The 20,716-nt window shown below is 35.4% G+C and overlaps 1 protein-coding gene across 1 annotated transcript in view; it reads right to left on the bottom strand.

Annotated features, from left to right (window-relative positions):
* Positions 1–17,659, bottom strand: part of LOC149570749 (heat shock protein 90-5, chloroplastic-like) — a 41,917-nt gene extending 24,258 nt beyond the window's left edge. Inside the window, exons 1-2 of the mRNA XM_089823297.1 lie at positions 17,149–17,659; positions 16,949–17,022 (exon numbers count right to left, since the gene is read on the bottom strand). Coding sequence (XP_089679423.1) covers positions 16,949–17,022; positions 17,149–17,439 — 365 coding nt within the window. The 5' untranslated portion in view covers positions 17,440–17,659. The remainder of the gene's footprint in view (positions 1–16,948; positions 17,023–17,148) is intronic.
* Positions 17,660–20,716: the final 3,057 nt, after the last annotated feature.

Raw genomic sequence — 20,716 nt, 5'->3', positions numbered from 1 at the left:
AAATTGTTCTTGGATTCTATCATACGCAAAGTTCGCTTGAGATGTTATTTCAGAGCTTTTACTCTTCAAATTATGGTATTTTACTATTTTGCAATCTGTTTTGGGGCATTCTACTCATTGACAATAGTTTGGAGGGTTCCCCAACTGTTCTCAATGTATCTTTGTTTCCAAGGTAGAACAGTTCAGTCATCCAACATTAGATTAAATGTTTTTGTGATGATTTTTGCTGAATTGTTTTTCAGACTCTAGGAGGGTTGGTTGAAGAGTCAATTGCAGGCTCTACTCTCTTGTTGCAAATCATTCTAAAGGAGGAGACAACGTTCTCTATACTCTTGGTCATTTACACTCTATAGACCCAAGGAGGAGTCTCAGCAGCAACAGAATGTTCTGAAGAATTTGTTACCACAAGATGTGTAGTCTTTTGTAGGGTAGTATGATGACCATTAAGGGAGAGTATTAAAATTAAAATTATATTTATTTTAATGGTCATCTTAGGTTCTATATTTAGATTTAGATATTTTTAGTGCTTCAGTCTGCTTTTTTTAGTGACACTATTTTTAGTGACTTCTGCCTTGTAATCTGTTATTCTTTGTCTCCTCAATTTAATGCAACCATGAATTCCATTTTTCCGTTCATTCATTTCCTAAGAATTTCACTTAATTATTCTTTGTGGAATGATGTACAATTGAAACTAAGCTGCTAAAGAAGGTTTCTAAAACTGAACTTTGACAGAGCAGCACGGGAAATCCACCTCAAGCTAGTGAATGTGTTGTCAATTTTAACCCTCCGGCTGTTTTATTGGAGAAAGCTTCTTTTTATTTTGGTTCCAAGTCAAACAGCATAGTAAAATCTTTGGTAATTCTAGAAGGTTTCAAAAGCTTTGGCTATACTAGAAGGTTTAAAGATGGCTATCAGCTTGAGTGTTGGGAAGTGTGTCGTATACCTTGCATAAAATATTAAACCTTGCAAAGTTATGTTCTACATTTAAGTAGGGTTCCACACTTTGGGCATGCAATTATTTTCTCCGTAGTTGTTGTTAATAGCTATATGACATTGAAAATGTGTTTAATTAAGGAAGTCATTTAAAATGCATTTAATATAAAGCATTTTATGTTTTCCTTAGAGGTAGTAATGACTCCCGAGTGTAAAGTCAAAGTTGAATGCCCACCTTGGGAAATCAATCAGGTGCATTGATTAGACTTGATAATTTATTTTAGTTATACAAATAAGTGCTTGGGATGAAGAAGAAAGGTAATTGAGAGATGGTAAATGCTGCTAAAATAGCTCCACCAAGCAAGTTAAGATCCACTTGACAGTTTAAGCAACTTCACTTTCATGTTTTATGGGTATATGCTTTTGTTACATTAATTAAATATGGTATCAATTCCTACATTGATTATATAGTTAGTTTCAATTTGTTTGATCGTGGCAGAAATGGTAGTTTTGGCCCTAATTTTAATCTCTGTTTCAAGGTTAATATTTTGTATAGGTGAGTGTTTTTCAAGTTTGCAAAGGTAACTAGCACTTACAGAAAAATGGAAATTGAAAATCTTTATCGAAGTTTTGAGTTTATGAGGCTCCAAATGAAAGACATATTGATGAATCAAGATCAATGAATTAAAGTGACTAGTTTTATTCCTCAAAGTGCGAACATTTACAGAGAAGATGCTGTGCAATATTTGTGGTACAGTAAATTATTATTGGGCAAAGCCCCTACTAAAAACTTTATCCGTGGGTTAAAAATGGTTCATAAAAATTCATTAACTGTGCATTTAAATGCTTATAATACCCTTATCAATAAACTTTTATCAGTATACATCAAGATATATGAGGACCATAAGCATATTACTTTACTTTGTTACTTGTCAGATTTGTGGTCGACATGACGTTTGGTAGGACTACTTCTAAGTTGAAACTTCCAGTTTTCAATTCCTTGTTTTAAGCGAGACTGAAATCAATGATGACTGTTAAAGATGCTTTGATTGACTGTTCAAAGGAAAAGGAGAAAGGTGATCTCGAAAAATATCTATCTAAAACCACCTAAGGTAGGTTTTTTAAACTTAACTTTGTTGAAGCAGCCAAAAGTAATCCAACTAAAGCAGGTGCAGTTGCTGTCATTGACTCCACCTCTGGTTGTCTCATCAAAGTATCCAACTCGAGCCATCTTTTTATTTTGAAGCTAACCTGAACACTGAAGTGGAGGCAAACTGAACAATGAAGTGGAGGCTTTAGTGATTCTTGTTATTATATAGCTTAGTCGGATAATTATAATATTATTGAAAATTATATTGATGTACACTATATTTCTATTATTATGCTATTATTGCACAGTAAATGATTGATATATATATATATAAAATGAAACTTAAAATCAAATGTAAATTTAATAAAATTAGAGACCGATCAAGTTATGTAATCATAAATATGGTCAATTGCTGACAAATCTATGGTCAGCAGTTTGTTTAGCTTTTGTTTTATTTATACTAGCACTATGAGTCATGTGCCCGATGAGATGTGACTCCACAGTGGAGTCACTTCCCATTGGAGACCTGACTCCCACCTTGCACATATATACTTTGTCATCGACCTGCAGTTTAACATATATCGAACAAGACAAAAATACGTCAGCCTTCTACATATCTGCAGTGCTCAGGCATCACCATCAAAACATATAAGTCATCTGTATAATCTGGGGCATTTGAGCATTCTCAGTCTTGGACAAATCTGCTATTCTACTGCAGAGATCGACCAAGTCTTAGGTCACTGTATATTCATTAACTCAGTCAAATTAGGATTACAGTCTTTCGTGTTTATCAGAGATAAATCAAGGTTGTTTTACAGTTCAATTGCTACCTCACTCAAGTGTAATAACAGGAACCATGGATAGATATTAGAATATCTGAAACAGAATTTTCTCTATTTCTTATAAACATTCATCCGTCTCATCTTATTACATGCATACTTACATATACCAGGAATTTGGGATAAGAATATATTTCACAGAAATAACGAATTTATCCTTCACAGATAAATCTGATAATTTCAACAATTATTAAAGGCAAGACTCTCACCTTAGTTGCTAACGAACTGGAAATCTGAAAGTGGAAGAAGACTGTATGATAGTTATTCAAGGTTTGACAATAACTCCATCAAAGGTTGGAGATTGCAGAATATTCTAGAAACAGTGTGTATGTTATATCAAAGCTTGGAGAATGCTTCCACTTACACAGAACTTTTACTTGGACATGCTAACAAGATAATTCACTTGGGCATCAATATAGAAAATGCAATCATGTTGTAAATCAAGTAGCAAATGGTGGCATTCATTAATTCTGTAAAATCAGCGACATCTCAAACAAATGGGAGATATCTCTTTGCTAAACAAAAAAAGGTTTTACGTCTTCTCAATTTCCAAACCCAATAAGAGTTGGATGATCTTGAATTTTCATTATTTAGAGGCGTAGGGCTTTGGCATGTACACCATTTCCACCAATGTTTTCCTCATGTCTGCTTTTATCATTTTTGGATTTCATGAGGACCTCCAGAGAACCTTCTACCATCACAAGGCAGCCCCTATCAAATTTCTCAAAATGAATTTGGGGTGTGAGGAATAGAAGATTAGGTTGCAAAAAAGCCTGATGAAGCTACTACAGGCTGGATCCTCAACCATATTACCCCAGTGTTAATAATGTCATTTTCCTTGGCATCTGCTCAGAATTTGCAAAGCCAGAGACAGTGTAAAGATATAAACCATTGTGTTGTCACAGGAGACAGATGCAATTAAAGATTGAGACCAAATTCTCCATCATGAGCTAAAAAGTAATCTGACTAAGCTTTACATTTATCATTGTAAGTAGCAATCTCCACTTCATTGTAACCTGGCTTATCTATCTAACAAGCTCTGATCTATTTCATAATCACCATTCTGATGCCAGACCATGTTATATATTCAAGAATTCTTTTAATTTTCTGTACACAAATTTTCTGAAAGCTGTGTTACTAAAAATTGAGTTTTTTATTATATAGAGGAAGCTTCTTTGTCTATTTATTAAAAAATAATCTCTCTTGCCCTGTGTACAAAAGCAACCAATACTTCAAAGTAACATTGCATCTAAAGCGAATTTCATTTTGACGAAACCAATAGTTTACCTATTAGAAACCCTGATACAACAAACCACTTGAGGCAGAAAGAACTTGACAGCTAGACAATGAATAGTTAGCATTTTAAATGTTACATCCCAATTTTTGACCTAATTTGAAATAGAGCCGTTGAGGTTCGCATGAAGTCAGTTGGCAGTTTAATTTGTTATAATCTGGCGAAATGGTAAGATGGTTACTCGTTATGATTTCAAGTGAAGATGACATGTTAGTTGATTGTTAATCACGAATTCATGGAATAAAGATGAAGGTTAACTTTTATGATTATTAAATTTAATTACGGAGAAATTCCTTGCAGGAAGCATGTTGAAGGGTGGAAGCATTGTCAAAAAAGAATTACGCAGGGCATCACCATCACTGGACAGACGGGTAAAGGACCTAGCGATTTGTAACAGGATACATCTGTGGAACCGCATGAGTTATTTAAATAAATAATTTAATTAAAATAATTGGGTTAAAATATATAAAGTATCTCAAAAGATTTTAATTTATCTTTCATCATATTATTTTAATAAATATTTAATAAAGTGATGTTTAGTTGTACATTATAATAATGTTCGAATTACAATAATTGAATTATTATAATTTTCAAATTATAATCGTCCAATTCTTCTTTCCAACTTCTTATTTGCTTTTATTCTTTTCTCTCTTCATAGTTGATTTTTTAATTAGGAATTCGAATGGTTTTACATCTTTTATGTTTTGGAAGCCAATAAGTCATGGGTAGTTCCTTATATTGGAAGCCGTGAGTAGAGCCAGGGGATATAGAACATTAACATAAATGTTTAGCCTTTTTAGCGATAAAAACGAAATTACCTTCACTCATGGTTCGGCTTTCTTTTCCTCCTCCTCCTTTTCTGTAAACGTTTTGTATAGCATTTGAATGAAATCTTGTAACTATTGGGAAGCCGATGAGTCAAATTAAACTTTATATTAGTCTCTTGAGTTATCGACTCACACACCATATTTCCTCTCTAATCCCAATGAAACTCGGCTCAAATCCTTGAAGGAGATTACCTGCGAAGTATTCTGATTGCTATTTTCCTTGCACAAAACTCTCCCGTCCTCAAAACTGCAAATCAACCTAGGCTCAAGGCCATAACTTGTCGTAACAGGATACGGGACAGTCACGTAAGGGTATTCTTTTCTCTTGCACATTTTTAATATACTTTCATATGCCAACTGTATGCATCATCCATATTATCATTGCTATGCCGACTATAAGCATCTTCCATAACATTTGCTATGCCGATTGTAAACATCTTTCCTATTATTTGCTATATAGCCTGTAAGTATTTTCCTTATCATTGCTATGCCAACTGTATGCATAAACCTTACTAATTGCCATGCCAACTGCATCATTTTGTTATGCTCACTGTAAGCTTGTCTATTTGATGAAATCTGGCTGAAGTTGGAATCAAATTATAATTAAATCCCAAGTTGTGAATGTGCTACATTTTAAATTAAATACTGAACCCACCTTTTTCCTTCCACTCTGAAATCGATTTGATAAGAGAAGATTCTTGTTCAATTATTTTGTTCAATATCTCCTTGATAATCTTTGTTTTAACTTAGAGTATCAACATTGAATAAGCCACAATAACCTTGCATAATAATTTTGATCAAAACTTAATACACTCTTTCCTTTCATAATGAGATGATAAATGAATCCACACAGAGGAATTCACGGGCGATAATGCCATAATAGGTGGAGAGGTGTATGGTGGATACAACTCATGAGCACCTGGGAATCACCGGCATGGTAGCCTGAAATGATGAGGAGGTGTAGAAGGTCTACAAGAACGCGGAAGAGAATTCAGTTCTGATTAAATTAAGTAATTAAGCATTCAAATTTTGAAATCTTTAAAAAACATAATTTATGTAAACATAGAATGTGAAATGATGGTTGTATGTAATCTTCTTGAATAATTGATAGAGTCGTCTGCTCTGAGAATTCCAAATACCTGGGACTCACCGGATTGTGTAGCCAAGAAGATGAGTGATGAGGTGTGAGAAAGGAATCATCAATAATATGAATCAGTATCAATTATGAAACTTCAATATTTATCATTTAATATGAATTAATTAATAGCTCATGCATATTCCTGTTATTGTGATCTCCTGCTGCCAAGTCGTATGGTGAGTTAATTACTAGGAAGCCCAATAGATGGCAAGATAACCCCTGTCTATTCCGGGTAGGGAGGGCCTTTCTCGTTAGAGATCGTGTAGGGATAAGTTCTAGTCTAAGGTTGGGTGGTTAAGCCCCTAACAATGTTTCATCTCTCCCCAAGAAGTTGAGTCAGACAGAGATAAGCTATGCAGTCAATTGTTTAACGGAAACAGGTAATATCACTTTTATTTATAAGGAGGTAAGATTAAATTGAGTTATATCATTCTTACTATTATTTTACACCTAGATATAAGAGATAGATTCATGGATTGCTTTTCATTTATATGAATATCGAATATAAGTACATTTCTAATCTTGAAATACTATCACAGTTAAGTAATCGGATGGAAAGGAATCTGAAGCCCTAATTGATTGAGTGATAGTTGGAACCCTAAATGATATAGCAGTATCGAAAGCCCTAAATGAATCCAGCAGTATTAGAAGCCCTAATTGAATCCATGGTATCGAAAGCCCTAATTGAATCCATGGTATTGGAAGCCCTATTTCAGTGGTATCGGAAGCCCTAAGTGATACAACAATCCTAAAAGACTCCAATGGTAATCGATGCCCTAATGATTTCAGTGGTATGTGATGCCCTAATTTAAAATATAGTGGTATTTAATTGTAATTATCATTTGATTTTAAGATAGCGGTTTCTAGATGATAGTCATCATGTGAAATTGTTATAGTGTATTTGTGGACTAACCCGGGTGGTTACAGAAGCATCCATAGTTGATTTCGATCTCAATTTTCCGAGGTATGTGGTTTTCAATTTCTGTAGTAATTTTATTTGATGGTATTTCAAGTTTTTAGTTAAGAAATTTTGATTCATTGATTTTAACGGTAAATCTTATTCACATGAACATGAATGATATAACTATCTTCCTATGGAACGAAGTAATAATTGTATTTGAGTATGTTAGATGTTAATTTAGACCCAAGAAAATCGGATGTTACATTAAATGTCATAAAGCAATCCACCAATAAGAATCAAAACAAGCAATGGCTAGCTTGTATGAGTTAATTTTCCATTCAGTTGCAAGGACGCTAAATTTGATTAGTAACTAGGACTTGAACTCACGCACCTTGAAGATTGAGGATTCAATTTTCAATCTTCCAACATATTGAATATTGCAAGAAATGCAAGAAATGAACACCCTTTCGTGTTTTCTGTACCTGCCACACATCTACAATGCAAGCGGTAGATGTGAAAGGCAATTTTGTTTTGCTTTACAAAATGCAATAGCAGATTTTGACACACTCTTTCTTTGCTCTGATTTATGTATGATCCTTTGAAACATTGTTCAACTTAGCCTTGTCCTCCTAGGTCCCAAAGGCCTCCCAAATTATTCATTTCTTTTTTAACATTTAAAAAAAAAAAACTCAACTAATAATAATCATTAGAAAGATTCGCTGGAATAAGAATGTGACAACCGTGGGCATTTCCACGTGACATTGAATTTCAGTTTTAGGTAATTTTATCATCTCATCTTTGGTTGTAAGACTAGGATATCATCAAAAGCATTGTGGATGTACACAATTACATGTTTAATTAGAGGCGTTTATCGACTTATAAGCGCAGCCAAGTAGAAATAGGGAATGAAAATTTAGCTAAATGTACACAATTACATGTTTAATTAGAGGCATTTATCGACTTATAAGTGCAGCCAAGTAGAAATAGGGAATGAAAATTTAGCTAACAGGTCTCTATTAGTTCATAGAAGGGGTTGATGGAAGTCAAAATGAAGTGATTTCTTCATTCTCTATAGATATGTTAGTTACTCACATAATATTTGTATGTTTAGAGTAATCAACCTTAGACATACACATGCCCATAATCATAGTTTTGGTGGATTTTTTGGTTTAATTGCTAAAGAAAATAAGAAAAATGTTTAACGTAAAGAATATAAATGTGAGGGAAAATGCTTTCTACTTCATTTCTTATGTGCAACCTTTACATAACTTTGCTCATTTTGTTGCCCGTTTAGGGGCTGAAGGGATATAATCCCTCTTTGGAGGCAATCAATCTTGTGAAATAGTCTCCTCTGAAGGAAGGATGGACAAAAATAAATTTTGATGGGATCTCAAAAGGCAACCCAAAGCTGTGAGGTGTTGATTACATTATTAGAAATTGGGCAACAAATACTGTTAGAATTTAAAGATACAAAAATAACAATTACATGCAAATATAACCAATATAATAAATCACACAAAAGAGAACACCAAACACAAAGATTTAACGCATTTCATCCAATCCCTGGGCTACATCCACCAACAGCAAATCCAATATTTTATTATCTAGTGATTACAATCCATAATCCCTTACAGCCCAATACTGCCGCAAGAAGCTATTATCGCATCACACATTATGAAATCTCTAACCCTAAGTCATTTTTTACAAGTATATTTGTCGTTTTAGGGTTAAAATTAGTTACAATATGTCAACCCAAAAAAAGTCAATAAAATAGCCCCCCAAAAAAATTATGCAGCCCCCAAACCCCCGCTTGAGGCCCAGCCTGACCCCCAACCCCGCCGAGGAATTATGGAGAATGTACAGTACTTCCATTATCAATCACTGCAAACTAACAATCTCACACTTGAGAACTGATCAGGCTCCACACTAGACAACAAATAACTTGGCAATAGGGGCCAAGAGATTATTAGAAGGAACCAATAATGAAGCTATATTCCAAGCAGCTCTCTTAACAATGCATAAAGCTAGACAATTCAAGGTAAGGAAATTGCCACTTGGAAGGGAGTCCCTGATCACAATTACAACAATTTTTAAGTCACTGAGGAAGGTAGGAAGGTTATTTAGTGGCAATGGATAGATAGCTTATTTCAATTTGAATTTAAATAGCAAGCTCATAGCTTGGCGGTACCTATCCCATGTTTACAAATGATGGATGGAATAATGACGCGTTGATGGAGAGTAATGATGTGATGGAGTATGGAAATGGCATAAATGCCAAGCGTGCGAACCATATTGAGATTATCAAGAATGAAAATGAAGGGAAATGAGAACATCTCAGAAAGCTATTTGAGATCACTATGTAACTCCAGTAATAAAAGATTTCTTTAATAGCTTCTAATAAGCGAATACAAGTACATACTACTATGCTATAAAAGCGAAAACATACATGGTTGATTTCCCACAGTTAAAACCTCAAAGGAACGTGGTCGCAATTTACAAAATCCAACATGTTTCAGCAGCATTACAGCATACAGATTTAATATTTTAGAATCATAAGTGAAAGAATGAGACATGATTAAAAAAAATATACGTGGAGAGAAACCTTTTCCAAGTAAAGAAACCCACACTCCCAAACATCAAGGTAACGTGTTATTCAACAAGAAGTTACAATACATTTTCAGCTTTCACATGGAGATTTACATCTTGTTCCACCCTAGAGAAAATTCGGAAGTATAACCCTGTGCAATGAACTCCTCATCTCTCACTCACGACTTCAGGAACACATTGTATTTATATAGTTTTCATGCAAAAGGAAACTGTTTCTAAAACATTTACATTCAATGCATTTAAAACATATTCGAAACTTTCTTTCTAAAGAGTCTTGCATAAAAACAAATCCAAGAGAATATGCCAAAAAGATAAACTTTCTGATTTTTGCTCCAAGTCTATCCTTGTAGAAGATTGGGTCTCGTTTAGCATCTTTACAAACATGCATAAATAATAAACCAATAAAATATTGTAAGGTTGAGCCACCTTATCCCAACAAGAAACTATATGATTAGAGAGTGGAAGTCTCTAAAACAGTGCATTATGGTAAGGGCAATTGGTTCTTGGCCAAACTGATATGCCCAGCATTACAAGAGAACTGAGGAGATTAGGGAGAGATTGATGTTGGCTAAGAGAATGGAGGCTAATTTCACTTTGAAAACCTTGCATCGATAGAGGCCTTTCTATGAGAGATATCAAGGAGGATAAAGGGATTTTCATATACAAAGAACCAAGATTCTTACAGATTCTTGATGTCTTGTTGAGTGGGGAGTTTATGACAAGCGATCACAGTTATTGGGTGAATGTGAATGTTTCGTCTACTATTTTTGCTTGGGCTCTCTAGTTGGGAAGCATTGTGCATAATGAAGGTCATAATCAAGTCTAAATAGATGGGAGTAATGGTTCAAAGGCAGCGTATGCAAAGGTAGGCTGATGCAGAGAAAAATGCAACGGAAGCAAACACAACAGGAACCAACACCAACAAGATGATAAAAATTCTTCTAATTAATTTATCAAATGCACAGTACATACACTTGCTCTCCTACAAATTTCTTCTCCCTATGACTTCGTATCCAAAAACTTTGTTCTTCAAAAACTTGCCCTAAACCTAAACCTAAAAACTCTATTTATACTTTCTACGACAATCTACAGAACATTCTAGATTATTAAAATATAGAAAATTCTAGATTAATATAGAATAGGGAAGAATGACCCCTAAAAACTCTATTTATACTTTCTACAACAATCTACGGAACATTCTAGATTATTCCAAGAAAAGATCTTATCCTAATGATAAAATTGGAATAAATTTCTCGGGTCGGCTCATGCATAAAACTTGACCTAAATACTTTATGTGGGTGCCCCTGCACCATACTCCCCAGGAAATTTTATCTCAAGCCCACTTGAGATGAGCTCTTGTAGAGTGGTACCCTGCTTCTTGATATCTTGTTTGGTCATCCACACAGCATCTACATCCGAATAACCTTTGAGTTTTACCAAATACTACTTGGACTCCTTTCCTCTTCTCTGCTTTATGACTTTGGTGTCAAGTATCCTTTCTAGTTGTGGTGTCTACTTAAGTGGTAAACGTTGAATGTCTTCTATATCAGCAATTTGTCTTGTATCAATTTCTTCGGTGGGTGCTTTGAATGGCGTGAGGTCTACTATGTTGAAGATGGGAGAAATGCTAATCTCAGGTGGCAATTGAATCTCATAAGCATTCGGTCCAAACTTCTTTAATATTTGACAAGGACCTAGTTTTCTCAACATAAGTTTGGCAGATTTACCTTTTGGTAGCCTCTCCTTCTTGAGATTTTCCCATACTAAATCTCCCACTTCAAATTCTAAGTGTCTCTGTTTCTGATCTGCATGCTTCTTATACTTGTCAGAGGTTTGTTGGAGTTGTGCTTTGACTTCATCATGGATTTCTTTTATGGCAGTAGCAAATTCTTCTCCTTGGGCACTAACTTCTTGTTGTGAACTCATATCTCTTAACTCAAAAATCCCTCTAGGATGAATTCCATATACCACTTGAAATGGTGACTTTCCTGTACTTCTATTGATGGAGTCATTATATGCAAATTCAGCTTGGGGTAGGATTACATCCCATTTTGTTGCATGTTGTCTTATGAGTGTTCTTAACAAATTGCCCAATGTTCTATTAACTACCTCTGTTTGGCCATCAATTTGAGGGTGGTAGGCTGATGAGAATGATAAATTGGTTCCAAGTTTCCTCCATAAAGTTCTCCAAAAGTGTCCTACAAACTTCACATCCCTATCTGAAACTATGTTGAGAGGTAGTCCATGAATCCTTATGACTTCCTTGAAAAAGAGATCTGCTATATGAGAAGCATCATTGGTCAACTTACATGGTAAGAAGTGAGCCATTTTGCTAAAACCTATCTACTACAACAAATACACTATCATGCCCCTTTTGTGTTCATGGTAGCCCCATTACAAAATCCATCATTATGCTTTCCCAGGGTCTAGATGGTATTGGCAAAGGTTGATAAAGCCCTGCATTTGTAGCCCTTCCTTTGGCCTTTTGACAAATCATACATGTTTCCACAAAGTTTCTAACATCAGTCTGAAGTTTAGGCCAATAGTAGCACCTTCTAACCAATTCGAAGGTTTTATTCAAACCAAAATGTCCACCCATTGTTCCACTATGCTTCTCTTTGATAATGCTTATTCTCATAGAGCACCTGGGTACACATAATTGTCCTCCTTTGAAAAGAAGTTTGTCTTGTATCAAAAAATCAAGAAAATCAACATGGTACCTTTCACCAAACTCCATATATACCTTGTAGATGTCGCCAAAATCTGGATCTGCTACATACATGTCCTTGAGTGCTTCAATTCTCACACTTTCTAGCTGTATCTAGGAGACAGTCAGATTCCTTCTACTAAGAGCATCAGCAACCTTGTTTGATATGCCCTTCTTATGCTTGATGGTGAAGGTATATGCCTGTAAATACTCCATCCATTTCATGTGCCTATGACTTAATTTGTCTTGGCTATTCAAAAAACTAAGTGTTTGGTTATCAGTATACACAACAAACTCCTTTGGCAACAAGTAGTGTCTCCACCTTTTGAGTGCTTGAACCAATGCATACATTTCTAGGTCATAGGAAGAATATTTCTGCTTGGCTTCATTGAGTTTTTCACTTGAGAAAGCCACTGGTTTTCCTTTTTGACTAAGAACTACCTATAGCAACCTTGCTAGCATCACATTCTACTTGGAAAACTTTGTTAAAATCAGGTAAAAAAAGAATTGGCTGCTCACTAACCTTTTTCTTGAGCAATTCAAAAGCTTCATTCGCTGATTGACTCCATGCAAACTTACACTTCCTTCCTCCTTTAATAGTTTCTAACATAGGAGCACATATATGAGTGAAATTTCTTATGAATTTCCTATAAAATGTAGCAAGACCATGAAAGCTTCTAACATCTCCAACTGTTCTCGGGGGTGGCCAGGATAGTATAGCACTTACCTTTTCTTTATCCATCTTCAAGCTACCTTGGGAGATCACAAAACCTAGATATGTCAGCTCCTCTTGCATAAACAAACACTTTTCCAAATTTATTACTAATTTCTCCTCATGAAGTCTTCTCAAAACCATGTCAATGTGCTCTAGGTGTTCTTCCTTTGTCTTGCTGAAAATTAATATGTCATCTAAATATAATATGACGAACTTTTCATTGAAGTCTTTGAGTATTTCATTCATAAGTGTCATGAAGGTACTAGGAGCATTAAAGAGTCCAAAAGGCATTACCTTCCATTCATATAATCCATCATTGGTTTTGAATGCTATCTTCCACTCATCTCTAGCTCTTATCCTTATTTGATGGTACCCACTTTTTAAGTCAATCTTGGAGAAATACTTTGCACCTCCCAAACAATCAAGCAAATCTTCAATTCTTGGCATTGGAAACCTATATCTGATTGTAATCTTATTAATGGCTCTAGAATCAATGCACAACCTCCAAGTTCCTTCCTTCTTGGGTGCCAAAATAGCAGGTACAGCACATGGGCTTAAGCTTTTCGTAATCAAGCCAAAATCGAGTAACTCCTTTACTTGTCTAGCAATCTCTTCATTTTGTTGTGGTGTCATCTTGTATGCAGCCTTATTGGGTAAAGTAGCTCCAAGAATGAAATCAATACAATGACTAATGTCTAGTATAGGTGGTAAAGACTTTGGCATACCTTCTGAAATCAAACCTTCATATTTATCCAAAAGTTCTTTCACTTCATTAGGAATTGCCTTCTTTGTTTCAGCCTCCTTTCTGTCATTTCCAACAAGTTCTTGTGGTTGTGGGTTAGGCATCAAAAGAAAAAAATGCTTAGGTTCATCCTTCATATCCCGTAAGAATTCCTTTTTATCAACCATCATAATTTTGGCTTCCCTCTCTTTATTTTCTTCTACTTCCTCATGATCAACAAACGAAATCAATCTAATCACCTTTCCATCCTTCTTGACGGTGTATGTATTGAGTTTTCCATCATGTTGTGCCTGCAAATCATACTGTCAGGGCCTACCAAATAATAGGTGGCATGCATCCATGTCAACTATATCACACAAAATTCTGTCCTTATACTTTCCAATCTGAAAATCAACCCATGCTTGCTCATTTACAAGAGTTTGTTGACCCTTTGTTAGCCATGAAACCTTATAAGGAAAAGGATGAGTTATTCTCCTAAGTTTTAACTTCTCAACCATCTCAAGAGAAACTAAATTCTCAGTAGATCCTGAATCAATAATGACTTTACATACCTTACCTCCAGATTTGCAGGCAACCCTAAAGATAGTTTTCCTTTGTGGTGGTTCCATGGTAGTAGGCACTTTCAAAAGTGTTCTTCTCATCATTAAACTTTCTCCTCTTTCAAGTACACTATCTGAGTCAACCATCTCCTTCTCTTCGTATTCATCATCTTGTACCAAATGTGCTCTTCTTTCACCTTGTGAACTTGAACTAGCTCTATCTGGACACCTAGATGCATAATGTCCCTCCTTATTGCAATTGAAACAAACAGTCGAGCTCGCCCTTTTGCCACCAAATCCACCTCTTGAATTGCCTCTTCTACCTCTAAAGTTACCTTTGAAATTTCCTTCGCTTTGACTGGTTTCTTGCTTTATCTCCTTATGATATTCTTGGTTTTGTCCTCTTCCTTAGAAATTTCCTCTTCCCATTTGATTTCTTCCTCTTCCTCTACTATTTCGTTCTTGCCTTTTTTTCAATTTGGCTTCCACCTTCAATGCTAGTTGATAACATTTTTGTACTGTATCCGGACATAATAAATTAAGTTCTTCTTGAATGTTCAACCTCAATCCATTGAGATATCTAGCAACTTTTACACTTTCACATTCACTCTGCTTTGCCCTCAGGCTTAGTTTTTGGAATTTTTTAGTATAGGCAGTGATATCTAGCTCCTTTTGTCTTAAACTTTGTCTCCTTCGATGAAGTTGGATTTCATAATCCTCAGGTAAGTATGTTTCTCTCACTTTGGCGCACATCCTTTCCCATGAAGTTATAATGTTCTTACATTCTTTGACCCTTTCTCCTTGAATGAAATTCCACCAAGTGAAGGCTGGTCCCTTCAACTTTGACTTGGCAATTTTTACCTTATCCTTCTCTGCTATATTTTCACATTCAAAATGGTTGTTCAAGGCTTCTATCCAATCCACAACAGCATCAACATCCATCTCTCCTGAGAAGATGGGTAGGTCACCTTTGGCATCCTTCTTACCAACTCTTTCAAGGGCTTCTATAAAGTATCTCTAGTCTACAAGTAAGTTAACCACCTCCTGCTCAGGGGTATCCTCTTCTTCCCCTTCTTCCTCTTTCTCTGAGGAAACCTTTGCTTTCTTTTCCCTCCGGCCTTTCATCTTCTCAAATTCATCTAATAACCACTTATTGATTTTCTACTGTTCTTGCATCTTCTTTGCCAGTTCCGCATTGGTGACCATGTTTGATATTTCAGCTTCTAACTCCTATCCAGACATAAAATTTAATTGCCTCAAGAGCTTTCCCCAAGCTCTGATACCAAAAATGATGCAGAGAAAAATGCAACGGAAGCAAACACAACAGGAACCAACACCAGCAAGATAATAAAAATTCTTCTAATTAATTTATCAAATGAACAGTACATACACTTGCTCTCCCACAAATTTCTTGTCCTTGTGACTTCGTATCCAAAAACTTTGTTCTTCAAAACTTGCCCTAAACCTAAACCAAAAAACTCTATTTATACTTTCTACAACAATCTACGAAACATTCTAGATTATTATAATATAGAAAATTCTAGATTAATATAGAATAGGGAAGAATGACCCCACAAGGGTTTGAACAAATTCCAAGAAGAGATCTTATCCTAATGACAAAATCGGAAAAAATTTCTCGAGTCAGCGCGTGCATAAAACTTGACCTAAATACTTTATGTGGGTGCTCCTGCACCATAGGCTCAGGTTTCTTGGTGGAGGAAGGTAGTTAGCATCTGCTTGACGGCTCTCGGGGCTCCTATCAACCAATTTTGGTGTAGAGTGTAAAGACACCAAAATAGCTTCAATAGGTAAGGCCACGCACGAGTAGGACCTGCTAAAAGAGAATGTGACAGAGAAAGCACTAGGGGAGCGGAACAAGTTTCAAGGGCATAGAAGAGTAAAGTGGAGCAAGTGTAAGTTTCCTAGGTACCCAAGACCCCAGTGCACAAGCAAAAGAGGAAGTAGAGTGGTAGGCTGCATATCCAGTGGACTCTACGTTAGGAGCTGAAATTTGTAAAGCAAAGAAATAGAGAACCCAGGAGGAAAAGGAGGGTGGTTTTGTTTGAGGTGCTTCTTGTCCGTCGCTTAGGGCCAAATGTAGTGAAACATTCTGTCAATTTCCGAAGTAGTTGTAGTATGTTTTAGCGTGTTATGACATTCTGATCCGCATGTTAAGTCCAACTTTGGTTTTCTGGACACTGTGTTCTGTCCCTATATGCTGTTAATCGTACATGTAGCAAGGTTAGGGGTAGATTTGGAACTCTCCCGTCTCTCGGTAGTATATAGCTAGCGTATGCAGATTGAAAAGCTTCTTTTGATTAATCAAATATTATCCTATTACCAATCAAAGAAAAATCTTTGCCATTTCTGTTGTGTTTCAGAATTACATAGCTTCCAACAATATGTTGTAGGGCTGTAGTGTGATAATACCGATTTATATACATTCTAGTGTCACACAAGTGTACAAATGGTAAGGATTCATTCAAAACTTATCCCACGTGCCTATTAAACGTGGCCTATAAAACACCCAAACTTAACGCGAATAAATAAAAACACTTCATTCCCCATCTGCAGTGAAATTTCACTATGCTCAAAATTCAAAACACCAATACTAACCTGACGAGTTCCCGAAGGAAAACTTCTTTGTGGCTGTACAGACTGTGAACTATCAAATCTAACAGCCTACTGACCTGTAGTCCAATTACAAGCAAATAACGTTGAGAATGTTAACAAAACATCAAATTTTATGCAAAAAGTTGTTACAATGAATAGTATTATGTTCAAAAACTCTTTCCTCCGATATGAAACCAGGTTACCTCAGCTTGATATTCATGCTTCTCAACCGGGGGATCAAGTGTGTCCTTTTCTACTACGGTCGCCTCGCATCTAATGTTGCCAGCTATAAATCTTCTTGACAACGAAGTTTTAGCAAAACCAAGGCTAAACTGATTGCAACCAGTTGAAGTGCCACGTCTAAACCCGTTTTGGGCTACAGAAGCCACGCAAAAGCCACGCCTTTGAGATGTTTTAGAAATTACAGGTCGACTAGGAGTTGCTAAACGGATGGAAAGTGAAGAAGCAGCAACACTAGAAGCAGAGGCCAACATCTCTAACTAGTGTCACTGTTCTCAAACCACAAATGAAAAAAAATCCTGCCTGAAATACTAACGCTACCAAATTTAGCCAAGCGACCTGTCAGTAAGATGTCCTTAACCTTTAAAAAAGGCTAGTTCTTGGACATCAAAGCAACAGCTGAGAATGCTACGCAATCGCTGTTTTCTGAGATAAATTGGCTGCCTGGTGGAATTGAAAGCCTGCAAACAAATTGAATCTAAACCCTCAGAATGAATGAATTTATTTCAGAGATGTCTCCAAGGGTTTAGTGAAAGAGGGTTCTAGAATCTGTTTATTTAATCTTTTATTGAGGGGCTTATCCGAGATAACGTATTTTTTGACTGCTGCAACCTAATTTGTAGGGCCTTGATTCCGCCATGTCAACATTTGCTTGTTTTTGTGTGGGAAATATATTTATCTATTGAAAGAAATGATCTATAATTCTAATTTTTACATTGAAGAATCTTCTAGGGTCTTCCAGTAGGGTGCCTCGTATAAGTATTTAGATTCTTTCAGGGACTTACAATTTGTCTCGACCCAATAAATCCGTAATGCGAAAATTTAATTTTTTTTTCTTAATTAAAAAATTATATAAATTTGGGATAAATAGTTCATTTTTATTAATTAAAATATAAAAGTTACATATTTATCAAAAAAAAGTTGGGGATAACCCCGCGGCAAGCTTTTAAGATGGAGATTATTTTCACTTTTTGGATAGAATGTTGTTCTTTTCACTTGTTGCTTTAGACATAAATGTTTATATGTATACTAAAGCTTGTATACAACGTAATGATGTAGATACAAGCCAACGAGGTGGTACTTGAGGTGGACCACTTGCAAGAGTTACTCAATCATTAGGGCAATGTGCCATGTACGATTGGTCGGCTTCCATGGACCAAACTCTGTCATCAAGGTCGCAGTTCCTTTGCTTGCCACTCCCGAACGCCACTCTTAGGTGCCTCACTGCTCCCCTAGCGGTGACTTTGATGATCGGCATCACCGGTCCTCTCCATGGAAGTTCTAGGTAGCCCCTAGTTGCTCCTCCTACTACTCTTGTTACCTCTGGTTAATTCACAAAAAATTGGAAAATATATTCTTGTGTCTTTAAATTTAAAGATATATAATGCATTTATTTTATAAATATTATTTAAGAGGATAGTTCTACTAACATTCATTTCACATGTTTTGATTGGTTACTAGAGAGAATATTTTTTTGTGAGCATTAATAGGAGCATGTACATGATTGTGCTAAGAAATAATGTTCCATATGGAGTTACGTTTAATCAAACTTCTTACATAACTTGTGAGATAAAAACATGCATATAAGTGTGCAAGATCAGCATTATGTAAATATCAAATAGACAAGCCACGAAATAACACGAGATATTCCCCAGGAAAAACCTAGCCTTCGAAAGCATGTTAATTTGTGGTGATTCATAGGAAAGTATGTACATTTTTCATAAGATGTGGGGAAAAAAATTGGTTAACTCATCAAGCATTTCTGAGTTGACTTGTCAACCATTTCCCAAGGTTGACTCCTCAAGCATGTTTATGGTTAACTTGTTAAGCCATGTAATATTGGCTTAGGGTTGGGGCTTCTCTTAATGTAAATTTATAGCTTTTTGCAGGGGTATTAAGTTGTAAGGGAGATTACAGATTGTAGTCAAGTTGAAATCACAAGATAATAATATTGGACTCGTTGTTTGGTGGATGTAGCCCAAGGATTGGGTGAACCACATTAAATTTATGTGTCTTTTGTTTCTTTATGTGTGTTTTATTCCTTTGTGATATTGGTTATAGTTACATGTAATTGTTATTTATTTCTCTCTAATCCTAATAAGTGGTATCAAAGTCTAGTTGTTTCAATTATCCTCTATGATTGAGTGAGAGCAATGACAAATGAGGTTAAGCTGAAGGTTGAGAAGTTTAATGGGCAAAACTTTTAGTTGTGGAAAATGTAAATGGGACTATCTTTATCAGAAGGATTTATGGTGGCCATCAGGGCAGAAATCTAAGAAAGACCCAGCTATGTCAAAAAAGGACTGGAATACTTTAGAAAAAAAGGCACTTGGAAATATTCATTTATGTCTTGCATAATCTGTGATATTTAATACTACAAAAGCAAGATGATTAAAGAGTTAATGGAAAGCCTAGTAAAGTTCTATGAAAAGCCTTTCATTTTGAACAAGGTATTTCTCATGAAGCATTTATTTAATATGAAGATAGTAGAAGGTGGGTCTATTGTTGACCATTTAAATGAGTTTAATACAATTACTAGTCAGTCATCTTTTGTAAATATCAATTTTGATGAAGAAATTAGGGCTCTCTTGATTTTATGTTCATTGCCTTAAGGATAGAATGACTCGGTAATGGTTGTGAGTAAGTTTGTCTTAGTTTTAATACCCTAAAATTTGATGAAGTTATTGGTGTTACTCTAAGTGATGAAACTCTTAAGAAAAATTCAAGTGGATCTACATTTTGTGAAAGATTGTGTAAAGAACGACATCAAGTGAAGATATTGACTATTTTAGAAGATTCCAAGATAAGGATGAAGTCAGTTAGCAAGATCAATGGATTAAACCAACAAGGTAAAATCTAATGGTGAAGATTTGAGACGTGTTTTAAGATCCCAAAAAAGTTCATGTCCAAGATGAAGATACAACTAGCAAGATTCAAAAAATGTTTTGCATAGCACCAGATTGAATGAATTTGAGTTGGTTAGTAATCGTGTAGATGAGAGGAATTCATGGAAACCCTAGGGAATGAGATGAAGCTGCAAAAATCTATCCATATAAGGAATAAACAAGAAGGCAAACATTGTTAATCTATTTTGTTAGTTGAGTTGGTGGCAAACTTGTTGAAGGAGTTGATATTGAGTAGATCTGAAGTGAGAAGTAGAGGATTGAAATAGTTAGTGATGGCCAGTCAATAAGGAAAGAAATGAGCAAAATAAAGATTTGAACAAGCAAATGTGTTGCACATTTATTATATCATTTCATTGTTACTCTCTAACCATTGTAGTGGAAAATCTCTTAACTGAGTGGACTTAACAATTCTATTTGTAAATCCTTTTGTAAGGTAACGTTTCATTGAATGTTTTTAAGTCCTTTAAATATGCCACTCATTTAAGAGTGACAATGTCTAGATGATCTTTGGTGAAAATCCTCTAATAGGGTCACATCTAGCAAATGTGGATTTAATCTTTAACAAGGTTGGCTCTTAACTAAGCTCACTTTAGAAGAGTGAATCATTTTTGGGTGATAATTTCGA

The sequence above is a fragment of the Cupressus sempervirens genome, chromosome 3 (assembly GCF_028749045.1).
Source record: "Cupressus sempervirens isolate cs-2001-9-10 chromosome 3, ASM2874904v1, whole genome shotgun sequence".
Classification (NCBI taxonomy): domain Eukaryota; kingdom Viridiplantae; phylum Streptophyta; class Pinopsida; order Cupressales; family Cupressaceae; genus Cupressus; species Cupressus sempervirens.
This window is presented reverse-complemented; position numbering and strand designations above follow the sequence as displayed.